Below are 14,478 nucleotides of genomic sequence, written 5' to 3' on the forward strand. Positions count from 1 at the left end.
GCGGCTATGATTAGTGGGCCGATCTTATCTATCTCATGGGCCCAAAGCCCATAACAAACGCAACTGCTACCTCCTATGGTTGGGAACTAATCCTTCCACCTGCAAAATGAAGCTACTCATTAAACATTAACGTATGATTAATTATGTATTTGTTTAGCCGTTTAGAAAATGTGTGCGTGAAAAATGAGTTGGGAAAGGTGGACTAAAGTGATTACGGTGACAAGGATTGAGATCTCCCTCCAACTTAACGGTTAATATGTGGGCCCTAGAGTGATGCAGTCAAGGTGAACAGCAACGTCAGAAAATCGGCTTCCCTTGCGTAGCAGTGTGCTAACTAAAGATTTACGGAGTTATTGTTTGGGCTAATCTTATACATATTCTTACCACTTATTAGCAACCGAACAATGAATAAAACTTTTATATATGTTTTGCTAGCGACTCAAAAATAAATGCTATAAAATAAACTATGATAAAGAAAAACACAAAATCAACTCAAATTTTAGCTTATAACTATACACATAAGCGAAAAGATGTGTGTACTCCCCCAGATTGATAATACTTGTCGTTTTGGACAAGGGCACGGTCTTAAAAAAACAACTTTGACCATTATTTTCTATCATAATATGTAAAAAATTATTAACAAATATATGATCTTATTAAAGTATTTTTTAAGACTAATCTATACATGTGGTCACCATATTTGAAAGACAAATATTTTAAAAATGATTCATAATCAAAGATTCTAAAGTTTGACCTCACCCTTATCCAAAACGATAAGTATTATCAGCCTGGAGGGAGTAACACTTTGAATAATCTCTTTAAGTGTTTCTAAGGCATACTATGGCTGTGTTCGGGAGGTGAGGCTACGAACTCCACCTCCCCATAAGGAAAATGGAACACTTCATTAGCGCGTGATTAATTAAGTATTAGCTAACTATTTAAAAATGGATCAATATGATTTTTTTAAAGCAACTTTCATATAGAAAAATTTTAAAAAAACACACCGTTTAGCAGTTTGAAAAACGTACGCGGGAAAAACTAGGACTCAAATAAAAGACCTCAGCCTATATATCTTTCATTGGCTTATAAACAGCTACTTTCTCTCTACAACTATCATACCTTAATACCTTAATAGGGGAACATAGCTTATGCACACAAGTTTTTTATGCGCACTCCGTGCACACCAACTAGCAAATGTCCCACAAAAATTAGACATTTGCTCCTAATAGTACTACATATATTTGCAAAGTATCATATTCAAATTCATTATATTTTAACCGTAGCAAAAAAGTGAAAAATCTAACAGTTTTATAGGTAAAAATTTATTAGAATTTTGTATTATTTTTTGTTACAGCTAAAATCGAAATTGCTTGTTACCGGGCAACCGGCGCGGGGGGAGACGGATCGGACGCTCTCCCCCCCTCCCTCCCCCCCCCGATGCGCACGTGTCTCCTTCCTGGGCCCACCATGTGTCTCCACCATATACTCCATTGCAACTAATCACCCATATATTAAGGGAATTCGTTTTATTTTTTGTTCCACCAAAAATGTTTCACCTAGTGTACTCACAATGTTTCACTATGTATAGATCTAATGTTGCAGTGAACTGAAACATTCTTTTGCAACAAATCACCCACATATTTTGGAAACCCTCTATTAAGAGAATTCGTTTCATTTTTTGTTCCACCAAAAATGTTTCACCTAGTGTACTCACAATGTTTCACTATGTATAAATCTAATGTTGCAGTGAACTGAAACATTGTTTTTATATAAGGTGAAATAACACCCGATTTAAATGGTTGAAACATTTTCGATCTACGTAGTAAAACAATTCCAATATACGTGGTGGAACATCGTGCAACATTTAAAAATAATTCAATAATAAGCTAAAAAAAATTTCATCGAAATATATCCATGTGTGGTCTTATTTTTAAGATTTAATTACAATGAATTTAATTGTGTAATCGGATCATGATTTGGATAAATAATTTAAGAGAAAAATCAGTTTAAAGTGGTTTTGCATGCATGCGTGGTGCTGATGTCATGCTGATGTCAGAGTCCGATTTTTCCCAATCCTGATCGGGCGCCCGACGTGTAGACCCTTCCAGCTAAAATATAATGAATTTGATGATAAGATTTTACACGTAGATGTAATATTATTGGAAGTATGTGTCCAGTTTTTTTTCTAAAATTTTTCGTCATTTGATAGTTTGTGCGCACGGAGTGTACGTGAAAAGCTTGTGTGTATAGGATATGTTCTCTTTAATAGTAGCTTATGTGGCATCCTAAAAAGATCAGCCACTTTAGTCTTGGTTCACACGCATTACGCAAGTCCTACATCAAAAACGGCACTTCTACAAATTCAGTAGTACTAGATTGCCGATACAATTTACTCACAAAATATTGCCACAAAAAACCCCTCCCTAATATATTGTTTGTTTAGGTAGTATGAAAGAACATCAGATTATTAGGGGCTTTCTGGAACGCACAAATTTTACGACTTCTTTCCAGGAATTTGTCAACATTTTTCCGTTCCAAAGTAAGCCTCACGCAGCTATTAAGATATACTGACCACACCCCAATAATGCATGCTTAAAAGAAACATTGCATGTACCCAGATAGTAGAACCACAACATGAGAAGGTAACTAGTTGATAGCCATCCTTAACACTGAATAGAAGACTAGAAAGACAATGTTTAAAATCATGGACTGGTACACTTGAATCATCATCATTTTCAACAGCCATGCTACCTATTATGACTTCTAAACCGCTAACCATAATCTATCTACTAACAAAGCTCATCCTTCATTCCTCTTCTTCTTAAGATTTGACATTTAAATTACTACATCTTTCCACCCCCATTTATAATATAATATTAAGTTACAAAACGGTGGTATCATTCATCATATCTCATCGTTCTTCCATCCATCCAACAAAATCTACGGCTTCTCACCAGCGCTACTCCACTTAAAGCTTCAGACCTTTCACCCTGTAATCGTCAAACAGAGATAAAATGTTCAGAATATGTGATTAGTCAAACATTTCAGACAAAGATCAACAGATACTACACCAACTACTTTTCAGTACGCCCAAATTACTATTTCACCAGTACAGCACAGCTCCTCCAATATGTATATGGTTCCATGCTACCAGTGGAAAGTAGTAAATTCAACAGAGGAAAACATATTCAGAGGGGAACAATAGCTTGTGAGCAAATTGATATCTACTGTTACATTCCATAAATATCGGTATTTTCTACTGGCGAAAACATGGGAATGCACATATAGTCCTCCCCATACCATTACAAATTAGGAAATTGATACCCAGGATCACAATCTAGAATGTAAAATCAAAATCAGCGGAAGAATAGGCAATACCATAGGAAAGCCATTTGCATTTTCTTTTTCTCGAATACAAGCCATTTGCATTTTCATTGCCCCTGAATTGGAGGGTTGGCATATATGAATTTTACATAAAGGATATCCTTTTTTGGCATATGAAAGACCATGATATTGACATTTAGATGTTTTCAGTCAACAAGCTCTCTTTCTGTACAGTTATACTTATAGATACAACTGGCATATCGATTTTAACTGTTTAAGATGTCGGATTTCTACAGACTATCGAATTTCAGTCTCACACATTTCAAACTTCATAATGAAGGAAAGAGGTTATCTTAGGAGACGAAAAGGTTGGAGTACGGACTGAAGGCATACCTTCTACGCATACTGGATAATCCAGAACTTCCATTGTCTACAAAATCGCTTCACAGGTTGCCTTATTGTGTCCTGCTTGCTTGCACCTGCTACAGAGCCGTACAACAGTAGGTATCTTGTTGGGGTTAAAACGCTTCCTTCTGGGTTTATCTGATGTCCGTGGCTTAGGAGGTGGAATCAAATTTGCCCCAGCACTAAAATCAACGGTATCCATGTCAGGAATTGGGAATATTGCTCCTGAGTAAGCCAAATGGTAGCTCTCTATTCTGAAAAATTTTGAACAGTAGTCATAGAAAGATCGCCCAACCCTGTTGAACACAGCAACAGCATGCATACAAGGAAGGCCAGAAAGTTGCCACCTTCGACAGGTGCATTCCCAATTTGCAAGGTTGACAACATAAATTGCACTGCCCCGGACTTCAAACACGGTTTCAGAAGAGCACAGCACAGTCAGCTTCCCAGCTTTGGACATCTCATCCTGCACTTTGAATTCCATGGAAGGAGTTAAAGGCCCTGACCAGGACTTGCAAGACTCGCGCCTTGCTTCTATCACCTCCATTATTTTCATTCTCAGAGAGTCTATCATCAGCACTATTGATCCTTCCTTCTTGGTAGGTATCCAGTTATTAAAAGCATCAACAATGTTCGAGGAGAAATGATCATAACGACAGCCTCTGAAGATGGCATCTGACCAATGCTCCGGCTTACTTGCAATAATCCAATCAGCAGCTTCAGTGGATATATTCCTTATGCTCTCAATTGATGCGTTAAAATCCTCGATGCTGCAGGCTTGGGCTGCTCGAGTGAAATCCTCAACCATCCCATCTCTTATCTGTTGTGACCACGGTCCCTTCCTCAGCTCTCCTTTGAATTCTTCCATGATATGATGCAAACAGAAGGCGTGGTGACTTTCTTCGAACACTTGTGGAACAGCAGCATCCAATCCCTTTTGTCCACTGGACAAAAATGTCATAGCATTGTAAGGATAGTTGTGATTCTGGAGAGCATACCTCAGCTGCATCAAGAACCAAACCCAACTCTCATAATTTTCATCTTCAACCACATTAAATGCCACTGGAAAGACACCATCATCTGCATCAACTCCAGCAGCAACCAGCAACTTGTACTCATTAGTCGCTTTAAGCGGAACCTTGTCAAGAAATATGAGAGGCCTACACCCATTTGTGAAGCCATGCAAAGAAGCGTGGAATGCAACAAAGAAGCGGCGGAATTTTGTATCCACCATCGGAGACAACAAAGCTATGCTACCTGGATTGGTCTCCAAAAGCCTTTCACAATACCAGGGCAAATGGCTATATGTCTCCCGGATAGCATGATAAAGCTCCTTCTGTGCCACTTCTCTACCTCGCCAAACCTGTGAATAGGTCAGCATAACTCCGTATTCTTCATAAATTTCCTTGACAAGGTCCTTTGGCTTGAACAATGGATTCTCATGCAGCTTCTCCTTAATGACAGTAGTCAGCCACTGTCTTGTTGCTCGCCGCTGACCCTCTCCACTTCCTCCACCACATGTATGCTCGTCTGTCATTTTCTTGATAACAAATTTCTTGTTCCGAGATGATTCAGATGCATGCAACCGCCATGTGCAACCCTCACCAACACATTTTACAGTGACACGTGTGGTTTCATTTTTAATGAATCGATAAACAAATCCTTTCCCAATAGCATACTTGCATAACTGAGCACGAAAATCCTTCACATTATCAAATTCTTGACCGACACCTTTGATAATATCATCCCAAAACACAATAGGATTGTTAAGACCCTGTGTAGGTTCTGTTGTGATCTCAGAGCCAACATATGGATTGACTGAATCATCAAAAAGCCCAACTGATTCCCTGCAAAAGCCATGCCAACATCCGTTGAACTCATACTTCACAAACTTGCAGGAATGATGAAGAACATAAAATTAGTCAAACAATTACCTCGCTGTGTTATCAACAAGAGCAAGCTTTTGCTGATTCAAGATGTCTGGAGCTGTGGAACCAGCTCCAGCTGTATTGGCAAAGGCAATATCACTCCCAAATTCCAGTGGAAAAACCCTAGTTTATTTTAACAAAAGTAGCAACCGTATAAATTTGGGCATGATACGGTCATTAAAATAAAATGATGTAACATCTAAAATTAGAGAAGACATGCAAAAATGTGGCAATTCTATGAAACCCAATTATGTACCTGTTGTCATCATTTTCGGTAACAACTTGTCTTGGCTGTTTCACATTATTGGCATTAGCTTGAACTGCAGTGCCAGTAGCACTGGGAGTCTTCTTCTTGTTTTTTGATGCCCTGGAGAAAGATGGTATTCAATATAACATGGAAAAGCACGGGGCTATAAATAACATCAGATAGAGAAAACTGGAACAGTGGCACCTACTTATTTTTGGAAGTTGGCGTTTTCCTTTTATCACCTCGTGCATTAGACCCAGGTTTAGCAGTGGAGGCTCCAGTCTGAGTTATACTCCTAGCAAGAGAAACATACTAATCAAAACAGAACATGAATGATTTACTCAAAAAATAGTAAATTTTGCAAAACTAGAAATTTAAGATATAGTATAAAAAAAGTATAGATTTAACACTCAATTTATAAGAAAACTATAGGTTTAAGCCATGGTATCGCAAAATTACGGCTTGAATCTGTACTTCTAAGATAACTTTGTCGAAGGTTCTGTAGGCTTGCAAAAGTTACTCCAAAAGGCTGCACAAAAAGGTAAAAAAGGAAATACCTGTTCTCCACTCTACTTATCAAAAAAACATCCACTTGTGCAGAACTAGCAGTAAAATCGACCATCCGTTGCAAATCTCGATCACATGATATTGTGATAAGAGTTCTGTTATTGTTCGGGAGAAAGTATTTCAGTGACACATCTGAAACCTCAACATGAAACACCTTGGACACCTCATCCTTGAAGTTATCTAGTGACATCTCTCGTGTGACGTCAACAGCGTGTGCTTCTCCTCCTTTGTAGATCAAATTGCCATTGGGGCCAGAAGTGAACTCTCCACCATACTGGCAAATGGCAACAACTAGGGACCCCTCTGCCATGCCTCCAGAGTTGTTCCGTAATCTACATGTTAGGAAATAAATCAATGTGCATGCGTAATCCAGGACAGTACAATAAGAAATTAAGTAGTACATAAAGAATCCACGTCACTATGAAATAAATATTATTATCCAAAATTAAATGAAACCCAATAATATCGATATCCCTGATACATGAACTCTACAGAAGCGTGAATTATGGCCCTGCTAAAATATTTATTTATTTATTTTAAAAAAAAGAATGATTCAGCGAGCAAGTTTCCCAAGCAGAACAAAATAGCAGTATATGTTAACTACGTTCATGGGCATTATTTAGGGTGAGGATTTAGCAGGTTTTATGATCTACCTTAGATATTTATGTGTAATTAATGCATTAATTGCATAGTTTGTCCGTATTGCAACGGTGAATGTTGGAACGTTGGATTTGATTGAAGGCAGGTGACTGTAGTAGTTCAGTGTACACCTCTTTTGGGTGGAGGTAGGGAAGAACGCAAGTGATACTTTTTTTATATTAGTGGTTTAGAATAGATAAGTGTTCTGTTCAATCCCCAACTTGTGATATCTGTGGACTCGACGATGAAACAGCCAGCCACTTATGCCTGCTGTGCCCTTTCACCTGCGACTTCTGGGCGGCCCTCTCTGTTCATCCTGGAATCTCTGATGTACGAGATGTCGGTTGCATTTACCCCCCTGAAACAATACCGGTGGCGCACCATCGGACCATCTTCTTGCTCTGCTGATGGTGTCTGTGGAACCACCAACACGATGTCGTCTTCAGAAATGAGCAACCTTCCCTCCGACGACTTCTTCGACGCTGTCTTGATGAAGCTAACTTGTGGGCTGAGCGTATCCAGCGCCCTGATCAGATTGTGGTTTCAGCCTGGAAAGAAATTTTCTCCTGTCCTATGCAACTCCAACATATGTAATGGCAACGGCACTGTCGTTCTGCCCGCCCTATGTAACCTCCTTTGTAATGAAATCTCTTATCAATGGAAAATTCAGGTGGGGAATCTCTCCCCTCCAGTGATTATCCAAAAAAAAAGAACCAAGACTGAAGATGTAATCTGTTCCACTGTATCAAAACATATATGCAACAGTTCAAAATGGAAGCAAATGAACTGTAAGCAAACAAATTAACAGTTCAACATTGTAATTTTGCGTGACCCCAAACCTAAGGTAGATTTTGAATCAGGATGCCCCTGCTACATATCTTCCTTTTCCTTTTTACACTTGGAAACAGAATACTTTAAGAAACAGTCGTGTTTTCATGGGTGCTAAGAGGATTGAAACACACCCCAAATATATATAATGGAAAGCCCCCTAATTACATACGAATCACACATTTGGTCCCCCAATTCTACTTTTTTTGACCATTCGGTGAACCAAAGAAACTATTTTTATGGACCGACAGGCACCAAAAGGAACCCCAGCTTATCTGTAATGAAAAAAAAACATGGCCTTGAGATGTATTGCAAAGAAGAAACAACAGATCCAAAATAACAAGAAGCCCAAGGGGCTGACCTAACATGGAGCATGGGTTGGTTCTATTTTCTTTTTTTTTCTTAGGAGGAGGAGGATGAAACACAAGCTGCTGCTGGTGCCTGGTAGTACTACACCAGCCACCCCACCCCACCCCACCCCACACCGCATCAAAGAAATCCAGAAGCAGAGTCATGAGATTGAAGGGGAAGAAAGAAAGAAATCGATCCAGAAGAGAAAAAAGAAGTGGACGGATTCCCAATCTACAACACGCAGGTGGCCGGCCCTTCAATCCACCAAGTCACGACGCAGAGGAGGAAGAGGACGTATACCTTCAATTCGATTCCTCTAGCCGCCCGCGCCCACACCAACAGGGGAGGAAGCGGCGGTCGGGAAGTAGAGGAAGGAGCGGTGCGCGCACAGGGAAGGACTCGGGTGGGATCGGGTCGGCTCCGGCGGTCGCCGTCGCCGCCGCCGCCGTAGCGAGGAGGAAGGGGAAGAGGGGATTAGGGCTCGGGGGTATTTTGGAAATTATGCGGGGTGGTTTCCGCACACGCGGAGGAGACGATATTTTTGTGGGGTGGTTTTCGCACAATTTGTTGGGCCTTTCTACAATTTTTGTTGGGCCTTTCTACAATTTTGCCACCCCACTTTCTGCTTTCTTGGGCCGAATTGCCACCTGCGGCCTTCACATACCCTCTTCCTTCCAATTTCCTACTTCTCCAATGGCCGACTTCTAAAATTTCACTCTCATTCTCATCTTTTTCTTCAAATATCGCCTTTGCTTTTGCTCGTATCCGCCTGATTGTCAAGGGTCTATCTGTAACAATACAACAACTCCAGCAAGTAACTAGTCGCTCAGGCGTTTGAACAGACCATACCGGATACAGACATGTGACACATGCAGTACTGTAGGATCTCAATTGGACCATACATTGCTACTCATCCGTCCCACATTAATCTACTATGATATATAACATATCCTAATACCACAAATCTGAACAGTCACGATGAGCTAGCTTAGTACTCCCTATATTCCAAGTTGTTTTGATTTATTTTCATAACTGAACCTATTTTAAGTTTGATCAAGTTTATATTAAAATACAATAACATTTTTAACACAAAATAATATATTATCAAAATATTTTTAATGTTTTTGATTTAATCAAACTAATTTGGTATCATAGATGCTGCTAAATTTTCTATGAAAAAGTCAAAACAACTTATATTATAAAACGGACGAAACATGATTTTCTTAAAAGAAAACACCATGCGCGTGCTCATAGCCTCATATGCACACACGCACACTCACCTCTATAAACACTCACATGCTCACTCTACCTCTATTTATGAGGACCTCCAAATCAAAATTTCATGCGCAATTTAAAATTCATTCATTTTTTATGAACCTAGGACCATGATTTTTTTATGATAAAACATATTTTTACAATGGTATATACTACTATTGGTGATAGTAGATGCCACTCAGTAGTAAGGAGGCACATCGATCAACATCACCAACGAGAAGAATGTGGTAATCCATAGCAGAGGAAGCATTATAATCAATATACGGTTGAAGTTGTGGCGGCCAAGGTTGAATGAAGGATATGATATGGTCATGACTATTTAATTCCTACAAATGAGACTTTCAGTGTTGTTAACTCTAAGCCCAAATTTTAATTTTTGATAATCATGTCTTCATAGTTCATATATATGGGTTTGAAAGTAAACTTCATGAAGTTTTAAATATCTACCTAAGCACATGTTGAGAGGATTCACCAAAGTATAGTCTATGTGCATGGCAATAAATGTAGCATCAATTTCAATCGTTGGGCACCCTACCAGGGCCTGTTTGGAAGATTAGCCCAGGGCTAATTTTGAGAGCTAATGTTTAGTCATGAATTGGTAGGCTAAACATTAGCTTACGATGGCATGTTTGGAACCATGGGCTAATTCAAAGCTAAAAGGTGGAGAGAAAGTAGAAAGAGAGGAGAGAGAAGGAGAGAGAGAGAGAGCTGCTTTGCTTTTTGATGGTCCCAACACAAAATTAGCCCCATTAGCACCCCTTGGAGGGGCTAATGTTTTGAGGGGAGCTAATTCATATTAGCTCAAAATTAGCCCACATGTTTGGATCATTGAAGGCTAATTTGAGGCTAAAAGGTGATGGCTAAACATTAGCCCATGGAACCAAACAGAGCCTAGAAACCTTTGATTCTACATATTAATTAGAGAGGTGCCTACAAAATCATTATTATCTTACGTGCAACATAGCGTGTGAACAAGGAACTATGATCAACTTTTTATGCACTTCACATTTTAAAAAAATGAGTGTAATAAAAATCTGTCATGTCAGATGACAAATATCTTTCAACAACCGAATCATTCTCTAGTCAAGTTTTCTCTGCTTACTCTTACTCCCTCTCCATTGCACATTAATAGCTTTCAAGCAATGAACATCGCCTCAAGCTCCAAATGAGGGTGGATCCTTATGGTCTACACTACTTGAATGCCAATTAGAAGGATTTCTGGTGGTGGAATCTATCCACTCGGATTCAAGTCCTAAACTTAACACATGTGCTTGTATTTATAGCTAATTAACGACATAACCATCGATAGTGAGACGACTGCAGCGTCTTCATAAATTTCAAGATATGTTTGAAGGATTCATGAAGGTATTCATTGTCAATCAACTAGTGTATTATAGCGTGTCGATCCTTTGTACAAGCGGCACGCAAAGGCATGCCCCAGCATCAGCTAATTAATTAATCAATCGATTAAATTAAATTCTAGTTGGTTAAAGATGCAATATATGTTTAGCTAGCACTTGGGCGGAAGCGCGGCAGAGGAGTTGGTGGAGTAGTCATCTATTAACTAGATAGTACTTCGCGTGTTGCTGTGAAAATATGTATGAAATTGACATAAGCAAATTTTATAAGATAAAATTAAGTGACATTGGATTGGTGTGCGTATAAAATATAGTACAGCTTAAGTAAACGAAGAAACGTACAACTTTGAAATTTTATTAGGAAAACTTTACATTCATCAAGTAACAAAGGAGGAAGCTATGATAATAAGTTGATACCATCAACAATTATTACTCTATTTTGTGGTAAAAATAGAATAACTTGATATAGCATATTTTCTCCTGAATAAAACGTAAAGGGCGCAATGACCGTAATATAGTGTTGGCTGGTAATCTATTCTTGTTATTTTTGTTATGTTTTGTTTTGGAAGATGAAACAAAGTTTTATTATGTATGCATTCGCTATGAAAAACCATGTCTGTCTTGTTAGGGTTATAGATATCACATACTCAATTAATAGTAATCGATTAAGCTCGGCGGGACACACCACATACTAAGTCTTATATGGAATCATACCTCGTATATAGAAGGACAAATGGAGTTCTACGAGGAAACGACAAGGACTACTCGGATTGTATCCATATTGGTCTCTTTAGTTCTACTTAGACAAGGGGATATCTATGGTTATAAATACAAGGCCTCCTAGAAGGAGAGGGACACGCCACAAGGCCACAAGATGTTGCACACAATACACAAGCCAACATACGCCAAGACAAGCCGTCGGATATCGACATCAGAGATAAGCCTAAACAATCCCAATATGGTGTCTGCGGAGGCCAACAAGAGGGATCTAGCGCTACCTCTGATCTCGCCGAGTGCGAATTCGAGGAGGAAGACTACCCTGTCATCGACTACGAGTTGGTTATCCATGCCGACAAGTCGACGACAACTAGATAGGTTATCCCAAATATTGTACTTGTGTGGTTCAGATGAATAAGAGCAACACCGGTTTCGACCAATAGGATGTAGGGCTATTACCAATTAGATATATAAGGGGCCCAAACCTGTATGAAAATCCTTGTCTTCATCTCTTTTACCTCAATCTCGCATATACTCTCGTACCGACGATCCCAAACATATATCCCTTGGAGAAAACATTGAGCCACGCATATCATAGTGTAAGTGACATCCTAGAGCAGTGGCGGATCCATGAAAAAAATAGTAGGGGTATGAATATACTAGAACAAAGCTATAACCCCCTCTCCCATCTACATATGGCAAAAAAAATTGTAGATGCTTTAAAGGGACTCCCATGGTCCTCACGCCAGTATTGAAGGTTCAAACACCCGCCGCTCCCATGATGGATCCGCTCCTGTCCTAGAGGGACATTTTCATGCAAACTCGTTTGGACAAAAGAGAAGGGATTAGAAATGTGATGCAAGTAAAAAAATAGAGTAAATTATAGTGTAATTATGGAAAAAGATGTGAAGATCACACAAAAATGCAAAATGATGAAATATGAGCATACTAACCTATTTTTAATTGGCACCCATCCTTGGTTGATTCCATCAGTGGTATATTCAGCATTAAGCAGGTAGTACAGAATTCTTAGGTAAACAAAGCTATCTTATATATAAAGATATGTTCTTAATTCTTGATTAAGCCCATGCATGTGAAACTGCAAATGGAGATAAAATGACAGTGGTAACGGTCGTTTAGGATTTATGGCATTGGTGACCTCTTGGTTAATTTCTACTCCCTCCGTTTCACAATGTAAGTCATTCAAGCATTTCCCATATTCATATTGATGTTAATGAATCTAGACATATATATCTATATAGATTTATTAACATCAATATAAATGTGAAATGCTAGAATGACTTACATTGTGAAACGGAGGGAGTAGCTTAAATGGAGAGAATATTTAGAGTAGTGGAGCAGTGATTTGTGGTATCATTTTAAATGAGAGTATCCTTATATATGAAAAGTAAAGTTGGGGCAACAATTATACAAGTATCCAATACTCAGATTTAATCGAACGGTTCATATGACACCTACTCTCCCCTCATCTAATGGCTGAAATAATACAGATGACGTGACTGCACCAAATCATAACTATGGGGCTACTTATATACTCCTCCCTTTGTCCCAAAATATAAAAGGGATTTTGGACTTGTGGGACACTTACTAGTACTATAAATCTAGATAACTCTGTTCAGATTTGTTATACTAGAAAATATTCTATCCGTTCAAAATCCGTTATATTTTGGGACAGAGGGAGTAGGATTTATATATAGGTATGTATATGTGTTAATGAAGAATATGGTATACACAAGCAGTTAAATCCAAACGACTATATATAATACACATATATGGCCATAGAAGTAAGTATACTCGAGTTTGATTCGTAGCACTGGTGGAGAAACCATCTTTGGTCGGTCCGGCAAAATCCACAATAGTCCCGGATCCAAAAAGAACCGGGACTAAAGATTGTTTTTAGTCCCGGTTATAAAAATTTTGATCTTTAGTCCCGGTTGGTAACACCAACCGGGATTAAAGATGATCTTTAGTCCCGGTTATAAAAATTTTGATCTTTAGTCCCGGTTGGTAACACCAACCGGGATTAAAGATGATCTTTAGTCCCGGTTCATCCCCTGTCAGATGTATGTCAGGGGGCCGAAGATCTTTAATCCCGGTTGGTGTCAATAACCGGGACTAAAGATCACCACATTAGTCACGGTTGGTAGTACCAACCGGGACTAAAGATCAAGATGATCTTTAGTCTCGGTTGGTAGTACCAACCGGGACTAAAATTAAACACGTAGTATATAATCCCTATCCCTTATCCTCTCCTCCACAGTTACAACTTAACAGATCGAATCTCACCCCCTCCCCTCAGATCTATCCTCTCTAACTCTCTTCTCCAACTCCTCCCCTTCCTCCTCTCCTCCCCTTCTCTCCCTTCCTCCTCCCCTTCCCGGCCGGCCTCCCCTTCCCATCCGGCGGGCCGGTCGGCGGCGGGGCCGCGCGCTGCGGCGGCCGGCGGGCAGCGGGGCAAAGGCCGGCAGGGCCGCGCCCGGTGGCGGGCGGCGGCAGGGCTTCGGGCGGCGGCGGGCGGCGGGGCCGCGCCCGTCGTTCGTGGCGACCGGCAGCGGCATTCTTTTTTTTTTAATTTGTGATGATTCACTGAGATGTATTTATCCGAGAAGTTACAAATTTGTGATTCATTGTTTGGATTTGTGATGTATTTGAGTAATTTCTTAGGATATTGTGATGTATTTGATTTGTGTGTATAAGTAACTTTATGATTTGTGAGGTGGATTTGGTGTTGTGAATTTGGGATGTTAGTTAGATTTGGGGATTTGCCTACTTGATTCGGGAGAAAATAAAAAAAAAGAAAAAGAAAAAGGGACCATCT

The 14,478-nt window shown here is 39.5% G+C and overlaps 1 protein-coding gene across 2 annotated transcripts; it reads right to left on the reverse strand.

Annotated features, from left to right (window-relative positions):
• Nucleotides 1-2,635: 2,635 nt before the first annotated feature.
• Nucleotides 2,636-8,799, reverse strand: LOC4347952 (uncharacterized). Of its 2 annotated transcripts, none has more exons than XM_015759288.3 (7): nt 8,590-8,799; nt 6,462-6,803; nt 6,113-6,199; nt 5,914-6,024; nt 5,664-5,780; nt 3,718-5,576; nt 2,636-2,990 (listed from the first exon to the last, which is right to left on the reverse strand). In XM_015759288.3, the coding sequence occupies exons 2-6, from the start codon at nt 6,779-6,781 to the stop codon at nt 3,755-3,757; spliced, it is 2,457 nt and encodes an 818-aa protein (XP_015614774.1). In that variant the 5' UTR covers nt 6,782-6,803; nt 8,590-8,799; the 3' UTR covers nt 2,636-2,990; nt 3,718-3,754. The 2 variants fall into 2 exon arrangements, with proteins under 2 accessions (XP_015614774.1, XP_066160919.1); XM_066304822.1 differs by having other exon boundaries at nt 6,462-7,850.
• Nucleotides 8,800-14,478: the final 5,679 nt, after the last annotated feature.

The sequence above is a fragment of the Oryza sativa genome, chromosome 10 (assembly GCF_034140825.1).
Source record: "Oryza sativa Japonica Group chromosome 10, ASM3414082v1".
NCBI lineage: Eukaryota > Viridiplantae > Streptophyta > Magnoliopsida > Poales > Poaceae > Oryza > Oryza sativa.